This window comes from Mixophyes fleayi, chromosome 7 (assembly GCF_038048845.1).
Source record: "Mixophyes fleayi isolate aMixFle1 chromosome 7, aMixFle1.hap1, whole genome shotgun sequence".
Classification (NCBI taxonomy): Eukaryota; Metazoa; Chordata; class Amphibia; order Anura; family Limnodynastidae; genus Mixophyes; species Mixophyes fleayi.
In genome coordinates this window covers 33,536,431-33,550,991 of record NC_134408.1, presented here as the reverse complement: position 1 = coordinate 33,550,991, position 14,561 = coordinate 33,536,431, and the positions used below count along the sequence as shown (strand labels likewise).

General features: G+C 39.0%; 1 protein-coding gene across 9 annotated transcripts in view; it reads left to right on the top strand.

The window, feature by feature from the left end:
• Window positions 1-14,280, top strand: part of SUN1 (Sad1 and UNC84 domain containing 1) — a 45,086-nt gene extending 30,806 nt beyond the window's left edge. For 5 of the 9 annotated variants that reach the window (XM_075179636.1, XM_075179637.1, XM_075179635.1 and 2 more), the window contains 16 exons: window positions 330-413; window positions 852-962; window positions 2,646-2,744; window positions 3,136-3,229; window positions 3,509-3,567; window positions 3,910-4,064; window positions 4,722-4,952; window positions 5,794-5,868; window positions 5,962-6,002; window positions 6,609-6,750; window positions 7,016-7,261; window positions 7,547-7,631; window positions 8,359-8,474; window positions 10,447-10,614; window positions 10,696-10,788; window positions 12,691-14,280. In XM_075179636.1, the coding sequence (XP_075035737.1) occupies window positions 330-413; window positions 852-962; window positions 2,646-2,744; window positions 3,136-3,229; window positions 3,509-3,567; window positions 3,910-4,064; window positions 4,722-4,952; window positions 5,794-5,868; window positions 5,962-6,002; window positions 6,609-6,750; window positions 7,016-7,261; window positions 7,547-7,631; window positions 8,359-8,474; window positions 10,447-10,614; window positions 10,696-10,788; window positions 12,691-12,804 (1,913 nt within the window). In that variant the 3' untranslated portion in view covers window positions 12,805-14,280. The remainder of the gene's footprint in view (window positions 1-329; window positions 414-851; window positions 963-2,645; window positions 2,745-3,135; window positions 3,230-3,508; window positions 3,568-3,909; window positions 4,065-4,721; window positions 4,953-5,793; window positions 5,869-5,961; window positions 6,003-6,608; window positions 6,751-7,015; window positions 7,262-7,546; window positions 7,632-8,358; window positions 8,475-10,446; window positions 10,615-10,695; window positions 10,789-12,690) is intronic. The other 4 variants (XM_075179638.1, XM_075179633.1, XM_075179639.1 and 1 more) reach the window with 4 other exon arrangements.
• The last annotated feature ends 281 nt before the right edge of the window (window positions 14,281-14,561 follow it).

Genomic DNA, 14,561 nt, shown 5'->3' with positions numbered 1-14,561 from the left:
TAATTGTAGTAGAAACAAATTGGGATCTGATGGTGTACTGTAAATGTTCTAACGGACCAGAACTCTCCCACCCCAACCAATCAACCTTCTTTTTTGTTTTAGTTCTCCCCCTCAACTTCCTTTTCTGTCCTATTAAGTTCTCCTTAAAACCTTTTTGCCTTTGTCTATACAGATTATAGGAGGAAAGTGTTAAATAAACTGTTCAATGACACTGCAAGCAATAAACAAATTGTAATCGTACACTAGATTCTGGTCTCCTAGGTGTTATGCAAATCCAGACCGAGACGCTTCATTTTATTTTTCCCCGTGTGTGTGTGTGTATGTTCCAGCTCACTCGAATTTCTGTGGAAGTATGAATGTGACAGACTATCAAACAGAGGATGGACATCTCCGTGTAAATGGAGAATCTCTTTGTAAGTATGGACTTAACGCATGCAACCTCTATATTTTTCCCTTCCCCCTCCACAACAGTCTTGTAATCTCCATGTGTACGGACCGGCTTCCTATAATGGAGGCAGCCATTTAATGGACTGAACCCATATTCTACAGAATTCAGCCTGTCCATTCAACGTTGTTGCCTTGTGCTTCATCGATGTCACTGGTTCCTAATGAGTTTATATTCAGGCCTCCACAAAATGGCAGCCTCCACTGAATCCTGGTACGGCTGTTTCTCAACATCCTTTTGTCCCTTTGAAGTAAAACCCAAAATATAACACATCATCTGTTTCAGTTACCAAATGGAAACGAAATGGAATTGATTTAAACCTTTATCTAGTGGGTACAAAATGCTTGTAGTAAAATAGAACTCATTGGTAAACTAAGTGTGTATTACTTCTTATAATGACCAACAGGTGATGACTGTAAAGGGACGAAACAGCACGAAACACACACCACTGTCCACATGCAATCCTCACGGGCTAAAAGGGTGACAGGGACCTTGTGGCACATCTTTTCTTACACAGGTTTATTTTGCACCTTTTTGTTTTTATTTTCTGTTTGACCTTTTAACTTACTAACATTCACTGTGCTCATCTGCTCTTTCATCACTACACTGTTATTAAATGCATACTAGACGTATATGTATACCTTTCATTTGGTGTTTTGCTTTCAGCAGGGACTCTAGGATAGTGTAGGGACGCCTCATTTTTGGGGCTGGGGGGATTTGAACCAATGCATAAATTACGCAATGACAGACACCCACTGGTTGTGAGTGAGACTTTTGGGAGTTTGGTCTTGCAGCATCTGCTATAAGCAGTGTATCTCTGAAAGCCTTGTTATCAAGTACGCTCCTTGACATATAGAGGTAAACCTACAGAAATGAAGCCTTTTCATTGTAAAGTATATAATGGTGGAATCTTTCATTAACTGTTTGATCTCCAGTAAAATAGTCTTGCAGGTCCTCAGTTCAGATTGTGCAGATGCCATATGCAGTGCTGTGGATAACTTGTGTAATATATTTTACTTTATATTATCTTCATAGTAGGAACCTTTAAATAACTCCCAGCAGCCGGGATGTTCATGTAAGTGTAGCTGTAAGTTTTTTTTATAAAAAAAACAACAAAACTCTCAAAATTGCAAAATAAGAGTGTAGTTTGAGGAAGATTAACAGAGTTTATGAACCAGGGAAGACTTGCATTCAGGCCCCTATAAATTGGTGATGCCACTACTGGTCGTGGACCTCGTTAAAATGTTCCCATGTTTGGCCTTTTTTTTCTTCGGTATGGTAAGCAGTGGGGGTTATTTTGTTTTTTTTTTGGGGGGGGGGTGTTATTGTTCTTCTTACACTTACAAGGAAATTATTTTTCAATCCATTTAATTTATTACTTTTAATGTTATATTTCATAACTTCAAAAGTTTATTTTTTATTTTGCTACGAGACCTTAAAAAACAGAGTGATTTTATATATTTTTTTCTCATTATTTGGAGTTCTAAACTGAGATTTATAACTTTTGTAGGGCACAATGACTGCAAATAAAATATCCAGTGCAATATTTGCAAAGTATAGCGACCAGAGTGCAGGGATAGTTGTATTTAGCTGTTTTTCTCTATTTCAAATAACATGGAGTTAGAACAGCAATACTTACCTGGAAGTCTAATTTTGCAACTTTACAAGAATGCCAAATTTTAGAAGATTAGTTGGCCTCTGTGGGTGATATAAAGCATTTTATATAGTACAGCATGCTGGCTCATGTAACCTTGCAGCATTTTGTAAGTGTTCCTAGGACTTATTAGACAAGTGGCTCACCCACCACCAAGGGGGCCCAATATAACAGTTACATCTGCATTCAGGGACGGCGTCCCAGGTGAAGTGATTTGGCAGCTTTCTACAGTGGAACACTGTTTGAGGATCTGAAAGCTGGGAATAAATTCCCAGCTGATTCTCTGAAATCACTGTCACTAAGCTTACGGCAGGTCCAGAGCGTAGCTTGGGTGGAGGAGTGCCTGCATTTAAAGTGTAGTTTCTACAATACGTGGCTGGGAAGGGTTAAATGTATTAGAATTTAGCTATAAAATAAAGAATCTTTCCAGTCTTCTCTGCTTCAACTACTTCTGTGCTTTGTAAAGAGCTCTGTAGCCTGACTGCACGTCTCCAATACTTTGTTATGCGATTACCGGATTACAAAGACACGTCTTCTCTGTTTTAGGTTACTTTTTAATGCAGGCGGTGCGCAGTGTTGGATCTGCTGGATGGTTTGTATCCAGGAAGGTGTTGTCGTTTCTTTGGTTGGCCATTGTATCACCAGGTTATTATTTTGATTTTGCACATTGGAAAGGACTGCATTCTTTCACTCTCTTGCTTTATTGCCAAAACATTATTTTTCCATGTTGAAAGACCATATCACATATCGGGGTGCATGTGTATATTATGTTAGTATTGAGTGATGCCCGAACATTGGTCCCTCCTGGCACCAGCGTAAGATATCTGCTAAACATCAGATGTGTGGGCGTGTCAATATAATGCATGGTTGTTCCATTTGTATTACTGGTACTAGGATGCACTTTCTCTCATTCCCAGTCTTATGCATGTGAAGGCTTTTATTTATCACTGTGTTATTCCTTCGCATGAGCTCTTGGCTAGTACTCCTGTATATATAGTGTGTAGTTTGTGTGTAAACGCTCCTCTCCCTCTTGCAGGAAAAGCCGCTTCTGGAATGTTTTGGTGGCTGGGCACAGGATGGTACCAGCTTTCTACCCTGATTTCCCTGTTAAACGTGTTTTTTCTGACAAGGTCAGTATTTTTCTATAAAAAAAAAAAAAAAAGTGAGTTATTGTCTGGTCTTTGTGTTAACCAGGCACTTGTGAGGTTTTTGCAGCTAGTTTATGCTTGTATTATATACATTAACATTGCAGTGTGTGAATCTGGATTTACACAGGAAGTAAATTCTCCACATTCTTTTGGTAAAATGTATATGGGTGAATAACGCCAGATAGCCCTTTCTCACCCCCCTCCAGTTTCTGCTAATATTTCTTTGCAATATTTTAAGCAAATACTTTATTTTATTTGTAGATGCCTTCCAAAAGTGTTCAGATTACTGCTTTTTCTGATCCCTTTACTGCTGCTACTGGGTAAGTGGCCACCAGCAACATGAATGTCTATGTATAGGAAGTCTTTCTAGCTGCATTACAGCACACCATAGTCACCTGTCTCTTCTCACAGGTTAAACAGATCACAGGTATATTTCAATGGAAGTTCGTATTCATCTGTTAAGCAGCTGTAGACTGCTACAATTAGATGATTTGTATTCAGTCTCTAAACACTTGAGCAGCTAATTCTGGATTTGAATTACTTTATCGCTGACCTGTTGTATGCTGCCTTAGCTGCTTGTATTAACTAAGTGTTCCTGGTGTGTAGGTGAGGCTGACTGGTTCTTCACTGTCTGCTCCTAATGAAATGTGTGATGTCTTTAGGTCTATGGTTGTGGGGCTTTGATGCCTTGCTTGCCATGCTCTCAATATTTCGTGGAATCGGAACACATACCACACAAACAACTGAAGATCCTATTCCTACTATTCCCAGCCTGAAGCCGACATCAGATATTCATATATCCAGCCTTGACAAGAAGGTAACATATGTCCTCTCCAGTTGCAAAGTAGATAGTAAAAGCATGGATCTAATTACTAATGTTCTTGTATAGGCAGCTATAAAGTCTTGTATAGAGATTGCATTCTCTAGTGGCTTTGCCAAGCACTGCAAGCGTGGCATTTGGGTTTTTTCACTTTGATTGGGCCATATCGGTCCAACCACTAAACAGTGTCTTTAAGGCTTGGTTTGGTTGGCTTCTCCTATGTACATTTTGAAGCTTCTTTATAATATTATTTGTTAGGATTCAGGACCTAACATTAATGTCTATTTTCAGAAGAAAAGGGGACAAATAATTTGTAAACACTAAAAATAAGTGTCTTTGATTATGTTTAAAGATTTAAAAGCTTCTGGCATGAATCTTATTATGCACTGACATATTATGCAGCATATTATGACATGACCCAAATTACATAGTGACATGGGACAGGAGGTAAAGATGGCCTCGCCCACATGAGCTTGCTGTCTTAAGATGTGGGGAACACATGATACAGAAGTTGTCAAAATATCAATTGTATTGGCGTTTGAATTTGCTGTCCCTAATGTACATAAGCAACACATAACATGCAGCAGTATTAGAGTAGTAAGTGCACTATATAACCAAGCCTGAAGTAATCTTACAACCTACCACACGTTTCAGGAGTCAGGCCTTCAGTTTGATGTCAGAATGAAGGAGCTGGAGAAGAAGTTTGGGTTAATGGCTGACCATCAGAATCATCATGAGGAAGATTACAACAAACTGAGGCTGCTGGTTGGAGATATCCATGAACAGATTGGACACGTGAATCAAGGTCACATGTCAACGATAATCGCCAGTCTTCTCGATGAGCGTTTTGCCAAAATGAAGATGGGTTCACAGGAAAAACCCACGGTAAATACGGTTGCTTTTCAGTCTCTAGATCACCTGACCTTACACTTGTATTTTGTCTTGGTAGATATTTATCTTAAATATAGGATATAACTCTGCCTGTTACTAGTACTGCTAGATCCAGTGTACCCAGAATCTAATGGCAACTTGCATGCCAGCCAGAGAACACCAGATTTTCACAATATAATTCTTGTAAAAAATGACATCAATAGGCTACTACAAGAAAGCCCTATATGCCCCAAACTTAAGAGTTCCCAATGTTTTATGAGAAAAATGCCAATAAGCAAAACTGGTCTGATTATGACAGGGTGACATTGGTAAATGGCTCTTCTCCCCTCTGTTTACAATTGGTTGCCAATAACTTTCTTCACTAGTTGTGTGATATTGAATCCCGAGGGACATCAGGAACACTGTGCACAAAGGGTCATTCCTGTATACCTTTCAACCACAGAGCCAAGGGCTTCGCATGGAAGGGCAAAATGTAAATTAGGATAGATACTTTCTGTATGAGTTGAACAAGCTCAATTTTAGGCAGTGCCAGGATGTAAAGGCTTGTCTATTCTTATTTTCTTGAATTTATAAATAAACGGAAGGAACAATGCATTATAACTAGGTTCATTAGCCACGCCATTGTGGGGATTGTAGTGTAGCAAGTGTCGCTGAAAATGATTTAAACATTTTGGCAATGTATATATTGAAAAGTTAGCACTTTTTTACTAGTCTTTGCCTAAATGGTTATCTCTAACTTTACTGTTCACAAGTTGTTTTATGTAGTAAATATTGCAAAGCAAGTTTTTTTTTGTTTTTTTAAAAACATTTTTTATTCTCTTTTGCCTGATGTTAGGGAGAGGACTCCATAAGTAGGGACCATGAAACACGCATCTTACGCTTAGAAGCTCTACTGGACAAACTATCAGAGGTATGTAGGCTGTATGATGTTCCCACTTGAGTACCAATGAGCTCCCATTGCTACAATCTTCACTGCCTCACCATTTATTTTCCTAACTTTTAGGCCATTGAGGAAGACCGGAAACGAGCACAGTCAGCCACTAGGTAATTTATAACCAGTATTGCCAATTTTTTTTTTTCTTTTTTGTGGATTAAACTGTAGTCTTATCCTTACCACTACAGAAATACTGAAACAATTGGCAGTGCTTATCCTTACCACTGCAAAACTGTATTCTTATAGGACATTATGCCATGCAGTGGGAATCTTAGATGGGTTTTTTTTTTTTTCTCAAACCATTTATAAGCCAGAGTAGCGAAGACTGTTTTCAATAAATGACCACAGTGCTGGCGTACAGTAGACTTCTGCCCTCAATTAACCCTCAAATAGCAGAGCCAGCATACATCATATTGCTGCCGTATTTAATGATGGCCATTCCTTTCTGAGTATTGTTATAAATATACTTTTAAAGATAGAGCTTAATATGCCTTCCAACAACAATCGTTAAATTTGCAGCATTCTTTATAAAGATGAAAATGCCATCAAAAAAATTTAAAAAATAACCTTACGCGATCACATCCATATCTGTGATCTGACAGCAGTTTGTCAGCTGGCTAGTGTTAACATGAGTTGTATTTATGACATTATGGGACCATGAATTTTGACATGTGTTGATATGTCCTATTTTTTTTCCTTTTGCTGTTTTTGTGCAGTGAAGATGAAATACAAGATCAGAGTCTTTTACGAAGAAGGATCGACAGTCTGGCGCAGGAGTTTGAAGAGTACAAGGCAGCGTTCCTCAAGGATCAGACTGCAAAATCTAGCTGTGATTTAGCAGACTGCGTTCTTCAGAAGGTGAGCAGCTAGAACATTGCCGCCTCCTGAGAACATTATGAATGTAGTGCTTTAGTTCTAGATGTTAAATCTCAACAAATGAAAAATGTATAATGAAATCTTTAATCTGTGTAATCAGTTTTAATCACCCAATTTGCAACCTCAGTAGTGTTTCGATTGATTGATTAATTAGGGATGCCTACACTGTTGGCTACATTTGATTTTCCAGAACACACTACATGGATAAAACATATTAAACACATTTTTGTATTTGTTTCTTGCCTAGGTGGATACCAAAGTAAGAGATACCATCCAAATGATGTTTAGAAGCCAAGGTAACCTGCCAGAGTCCTTTTTGCAATGGGTTTCCGCCAACTATGTGAGCAATGGAGACTTCAACACCAGACTGCAAGAACTGGAGCTCCGAATCCTGAAGAACATCACACACCAAGTCTCTATCAAAAAGAAGATGTCAACATCAAAAATTGTGGAAGGAGCAGTGACTGGAGGGATATCGGGCATTACAGAGGAGGTGAAGGACCATTTCTGCAGCTAGTGTCTGTTGCGTATCGTTATTGTGACATCTCAATGGACCAGTTTAGATCTCCCTTGCAGACTTCATAGTTTAATTTTTCACGCACTTCGCGTCCGCTTTTATTTTGTTGTATGTGCTTTATGGATGCCGTGGTTGGCTGGTCAGATCAGTCAGTGTTAAAGCAATCTGTATGTTTCATTTTTTTGACCACTTAATACAAGCTATTCTAGCTTTACAAATGTCTGTATAAACATGAGTTTATAGGTTTGTTTTGTTTTGTAGGAAGCGCAGGTTCTTGTTAATAATGCATTGAAGCTCTACTCTCAAGACCGCACTGGCATGGTGGACTTTGCTTTGGAATCTGGAGGTAAAATTAGCTGCTGGTTTCTATTGAAAGCTGCCGTTCTGTGTACATCAGACCACCGGTTTCTATTGAAAGCTGCCGTTCTGTGTACATCAGACCACCTCTGTATTCTGTTTTGTATTTGTGTTTTTTTTATTCCAATGACAAATTCAGGAAGTTTATACTTCATCTAAACTAAATCTTTGAAACCACTGGGATCACCACATAGAAACCTACTCATGTGTTTTTATACACTGAGTCATTTGACATTTCCTCATAAACATTTAATGGGTTTTGTTAAAACAACTGCATTTGTTGTGCCGAAGACTTTTTATTTTTCTCGATTTCAGTAGTTTCATCTCGGAATTTCAATACCTCATTTCAATTGTTTTGTGACCAACATGCTGCAAATTCATCTTGATAACATGTGAAAAATGCATGTTCACACCATCATGGTCATTAATGGTTTTATTGATGACTGTTGACTTGTAGATGCTACAAATGGAGTTTACAAATTTCCCCTATTGTGCTCTGGATTGTGTGTAAAGCACTCTCTCAATAGAGAAAATTGTAGCATGGCACTGTTTATAAAATAAAAAAAAATCACTGTCCACATAAAACACCATTAATGTCCTTTTTTGACACCACTTGTATCCTCTCCTTTTCAAAATCTTTGTCATGCAACATAATTAAAATGAGAACATGTCAGTTGGCTGATACTGTTTCTTCTTTATACAAATGCTTTTACTAGGTGGAAGTGTACTGGGTACTCGTTGTTCTGAGACCTATGAAACAAAGACTGCTCTTGTGAGCCTGTTTGGAATTCCCTTGTGGTATTTATCTCAATCACCCAGAGTGGTAATACAGGTGAGTCTGAGCGATCATTATATGTAGCTGTTATCAGTTGGTGACGATTCCATAGTTATACTCCATAAGTGTTTAAAATCATTGGACACTTTGTCTCCTGTAGTTTGGTACAGTTATTGGTCATATGTCCATAATCTGTGTGGTTGCCTGGATTTCCAATAGGTCATGCTTTTGTTAAACCTTTGTGTCTAATTAGACCTTATATAATTTTTAAAGGGTGTTTGCACTCTTGACAATCTTTTGCCATTTCCGTAGAATATAATCTTGCGAGCAGGACCTTATTTCTGTCTGTATTACCCAGTATTGTTTTATTACTGCCTTCTCAATTCTAAAGCGCTATGGAATTTTCTGGGACTTTATAAATAGATTATTCCCCCCCCCCCCTCCCCTACCAATAATAATACTTTGGAGGGTCTGGAAACCTCTTTAAAGTGCCTTCCGTTTATTGTCCCCCTCCTTTGCAGCTAAAACACCCCTACTCTTCTGTGAAAGCTTTTCACTAGGTTTCGGAAGATGGCTGCAGGAATTCACATTCGTTCAGCCTCAAAAGCGTTAGTAGTCGCTCACAGTTGCGTTTTAATTCATTCCAAAGCTTTTTGATGGTGTTGGTCAGGGCTCTGTGCAGGCCAGGGATGTTCTTCTACACCAAACGCTGTGCAGGCAAGGGATGTTCTTCTACACCAAACGCTGTGCAGGCCAGGGATGTTCTTCTACACCAAACGCTGTGCAGGCCAGGGATGTTCTTCTACATCAAACGCTGTGCAGGCCAGGGATGTTCTTCTACATCAAACGAATGTCCTATGCTGTAGCATCAAGATTTCCTTCACATGAACCAAGGTGTCCATTCCAAACCATGAAAAACCTCCCCAGACCCATTATTCCTTCATCAAATTTTACAGTTGGCGATAGGCATTTGGGTAGGAAACGTTCTTCTGGCATCCGCTAAACACCAAATCGTTCTGTCGGGCTGTCAGATGGTGAAACATAATATGTCACTTCAGAGAACGAGTTTCCACTACTGCAGCGTCCAATGGTGGTGGTCCTTATACTACTCCAGTCAATGACTGGCATTGCACATGATGAGCTGAGGCTTGTGTGCGGCTGCTTGGCCATGGAAACCCAATCTATGAAGCTTCCTACGAACAATTGTTGTGCTGACATCGCATCCAGTCAGTTTAGAACTCTGTAGTGAGTCTTACAATGGAAGAGACTTTTAACTTGGTGGTCCTGTTCTGTGAGCATGATTAGCCTTCCGCTTCGCATCCAGTAAAAAAATGTTGCAAATGTATGGACCAGGCAGCAGACTTGCAAAGCTGGTCCGCTGAAGCCCCGTGTCACGGAGCCCTCACTGACTTACTGAAGTGCACGGACACACATGAGCGGTTTGTCCAGAAGTGGAGTAGACGTGAAAAATGGTAGATCTAATCCATCTCGCAATAGTCGCCTTAGAAGTCGGCCAGCCTCTTTTCTGTGCGCCATTTCATCGTAATTCCAAGAATTACTAAATACATGGCCTGTTTTGGCAGACTTTCCTTTCTCAGACATTGCCTGTAGAATTAGCTGTCAAGCAAAAACCTGAACACAGTGACAATGGACACTGGTCACAAGCTTGCAATGAAGCAAGAACAAAATCAGTCATTTCGTCAAAAAGTTAGTCAACTATTTAAGTGCCAGCTCCTTGATCCCATCCTGCAACCCATGATAGCAGTTTCCCCCAGATGGAATGAAAGAGAAATAGCTAAACCCTGATTACAAAGGGTGTCCACATACTTGTGGCCGTGTAGTGTGTGTGTGTGAAATAGAGCTATCTACATAGATATCTCTCTTGCTCTGTCCTGCTCTTTTCCTCTCCCTCAATTGTTTTCTAAATTCCTTAGTGTCTGTTGGCATTTAATATATTCTATATGATATTTGATATATGATCTATTTGTCTAACTGTAGTGTAACAAACATCTATATCTTCCTATTGCAGCCTGACATGTACCCTGGTAACTGCTGGGCATTTAAAGGAACCCAAGGATACCTGGTTGTGCGACTTTCAATGGTTATTTACCCTACTGCTTTCTCATTGGAACATATTCCAAAGTCCCTGTCCCCCACTGGCAACATCACAAGTGCTCCAAAAGATTTTGCTGTATATGTAAGTAATGTTTGCTGGATGTCTAGCAATTCAAGCGCTCACGTTTTGTATTTCACAAAGTTCATGTTTCTTAATTTGAAGGGCTTGGAAGACGAGTATGAGGAAGATGGCGTCCTATTAATCCAGTCTGTGTATGATGAAGCGGGAGAGCCTCTGCAAATATTCTTTGTGACGGTAAACCGTTCTTTCACTATATACTTAGAGCACTGCAGCTGCTGGAGCACAGTCCAGGCCTACTGGGACTTAGATGTTAGACTTGTTGAAATTCAAGCAGTCTGGTTTAAAAACAAGACTTTCATGTGAAATTGCAGTAGTAACCACCTCTTGCTCTGCAAATGTGAGTAGTGAAGTAAGATTTAAAGGAGCTCTCCACTTTTGGATAACCCCCTTCTATTAAGCCAGTAAGCTCCATCAGTTACTGCAACATGTAACCTTACGGAGAACAGAATGCTTTCAGGTGTGGCGACTGAACCAGCTGGGACGAATGTAAATGGGGTTACGTTGGTGGCAGTTTCCCTACTGTAGTCATGTGGAAGTACAGCCTCTTCCAAATCTGTGTTTTTACATATCTCATCCTAACTGACCAAATCTCAGGTGGGGACTAGTGACCATCTTATTCCATGTGACACATTACAGATTTTACTGTCCTCATTTATTCAACAAAAAGTAGATATCCTGAAGAAGCCATGTGTGAAAAAGTAAGTACACCCTTACTGCTTCCATTTCAGTAAAGTTAATTTAAGCCAGTTACTACTAATCAGGAAGTGCTACCAGCTCTATATAAAAGCAGAACCTCTGGTAGGTCAGTCTGGACCAATTAAGCTTGTTAATGAAAACGAAGAAATCTAAAACCATCTGTAATTAAAATCAAATAGTTTGATATTCATTTAAAAAAAATAAAGCATAAACCCCCCAGAACTAAAATCACCATCTGCAAAACCAAGGCCATGAGGGTGAGCACATAGTGAGCAAGTCCAGCATCAATGGAAATTACATTGAACAGGTGGACTCCTTTGTTATTCTAGGAAGCATCGTCACAAAAGGGGCCAGGGCTGATGAGGATGTAAGGAAAATTGTTTTTTTTTTTTTTTAAATTGTCTGGACAAAACAACATCACCAAAGAAGCTAAGCTGAGGCTGTTCAGCAGCATGTTAAGTTGATATGACCGTTAAATTGGTGATCTGCTTTGTGACCTTCCAAGTTTCACAAAGTATTCAGAAATCTGTGCCTTTGTCTGATTATCAAGTAATATCACATGGCGACTTGCAAAATATGACATCAGGGTGAAACACATAGTGGTTGGATAGAACACACTAAAGAATCCAGGTGGACCCATGGAGGAGACAGCCTATGATTGGAACCCTCAGACAGCCTGGAATTGGGGTTGTCTAAGGAAGACCTAGAGAAAGACCATTGAGATGGACGCCTTGGCAATAGGTAAGACGTGGAAGGGAAGTAAGAGGCTTGCTGGCAATCTAACCGAATGGAAGTACTTCTTGGAAGTCCTTTGCTCCACATGGGAACTACAGCAATCTCTTTATTTTAGTAATAATAATGGTCTTTGTGCACCCAGATTATTCTACAGGGAAATGTGAGGCAATATGACTGATTTAAATTTGGGTGACACTGGATTATGCCACAAGACAAACCTAAGCACGCCAGCAAATCTACATATGAATGGCTGCAAATTATTTTTTTGTCATGGCCAAGTCCAGACCTTTACACCATGGAGATGATGTGGCTGGGACCTTGAGAGCTGTGCATATGAATAACCTTAAGCATCATGGAACTGAAGCTGTTGTAAGGAGTGTTACTCACTACACCACAAAATAAAAACTGTTGCGTTTCTCCAATGAGAATGGACTTATAAAATTGTTGTACTAGATATGTGCTGATATTGTAAAAACACAGATTGAGAGGGTGTACTCTTCATTTGACTGTGTATATGTAAAGTGTAATCTCTTCTCTAGCCTGGACCTGATATTTATTAGATCTGTCTGATGGCTGTTTGAATGAACTAACAAGTTTGATTTTTATTTTTTTCAACTTCAATACATGTGGTATTTATTTTTACAGGAAGAAAATAAGAAGACTTTTCAGATTGTTGAGTTGCGAATCCTCTCCAACTGGGGCCATACAGATTACACATGCCTCTATCGCTTCCGAGCTCACGGGACACCTGTGAAGTGACCAGAAAACACTACACAAATGTACATTTTTTTTTTTTACATGTGTAAATATTGTATACCTGGAATACTGGAATATATCCGCAACATACGTAGGAGCCATGTTCCCTACACATCAATATTCTCAAAGCCAAAACCAAGAACCGTTTGTTATAAAAGAGTACTGCCAGCTAAACCAATTTGATATGCACTTAACAGTTGACAGGATGCTTTGGATTTTTTAATTTTTTTTCCTCCCAAGCTTAATGAAATGCTGCATGCAGATCACTCAGGATTAAAAGGCCAGTTAGTGGGAGACCGGTACATCTTTGTGTAGGATGATCCACTAAATAGGGAGTTCAATTTATTATGTCTGCTGCCCAACTGAAGCTACAGTGAGGTCTGAAATGATCGCAGAAGGTTCAGTGTAATCTCTCTGAATTAATGATCTGTCATTTCATTTAATAGCCGAAAGGAAGTTCTTTAAATGAATACAAGTCACCATGACAGCCATTCTTATATTGTCGACCTTGTATTAAAGAGCCTTAAATGTTTGGCCAAGGCTGGACCCACTCATCTCAAAGCGAGAGCCTCTCTTGAAATGCAGTATATAAATAACCAAAGCTTGTTGGATGTCCTGAAAACTTTAATAAAATAGAGATCTAACTACTGCTACTTGGGATTTGGGGGAAATAAAGGCATGTGCACGCTGTTCTCTGGACTAGTAAATACTGGCTTTTATATCTACACAATATTAACATAAATAGAAGTGACAAAGCTACTGTATCAATACTTTTGTTTGACATAGACCTGTGTTGAACCGGTTTGCTAAATTGGTACTTAGACATTACTGGAAAAGAGCATTCTGGATAAGCTTCACCCTTCAACCCCAACAATATCTGCTATTGTTTTTAAATTCTTTTGTACTCATGCAGGTGTGTCCCCTTCTGTAACTTTCATTTTCCTGTGGACGTTGTATTTTTAAGTTATTTTGAAAGCTAGCCAAAAAAACAAATATCCTATATATTTTTATGTATATATTTATAGAAAATATTTTATAAGATCAGAGCCCCACTTTTTAGGTTTATCCCATATGTACAATGCTTTGGCACAGAAGGTAAATTCTTTTCTTACAAGAACTCTAACTGGCTTCTTGAATAAAGTTTATATGTATTGCACAAGAGTTCAAAAATCTGAGAATGCAAGAGATGGCCTATTCATTAGATGTACAGAAATAGCATATTATTCAAATACACTATGTAAACCTGAATTGGGAGGGGAATGTAAAAGGGACTTTTTTTTTTCTTTACCACTAATTTATTTTTAAAGATGCAAAATAGGATTGTGCTATGTATTTTTGTAAAGGCTTTTCAAGCGGTTTGTTTTTCAGTAAGTGTTTTGCTTTGCTCTATATTGACAAAATATTGAAATGTTTTAAATAAAGAGTTTACTTTTTGAGTGCATGTAATATTTGAAAAGGTAAATAAACAATGTACTACTTTTCTGTATTCCGTATTATCTAATACTAGACATGGTTACCGGGGAACAGCAAAGAAGTAGAAATTCCTTGCTGCTGTACTGGGGAGTCTACACATGCCAAATTCTCTGGACAGCAACATTGCAATTTCACTGGATGAAATAATGGGGCTTAATCTCTTAGTTTTCCTACAGGGTAGTCTTATTCCTGCTAGTGTGTAGGCACCACTAGCCACCACAGAGAAGTGTGCTATTAACTGTTGGTCGTGTGTTGGACATGGCTATGTATGATGGCTAAGGGACTGG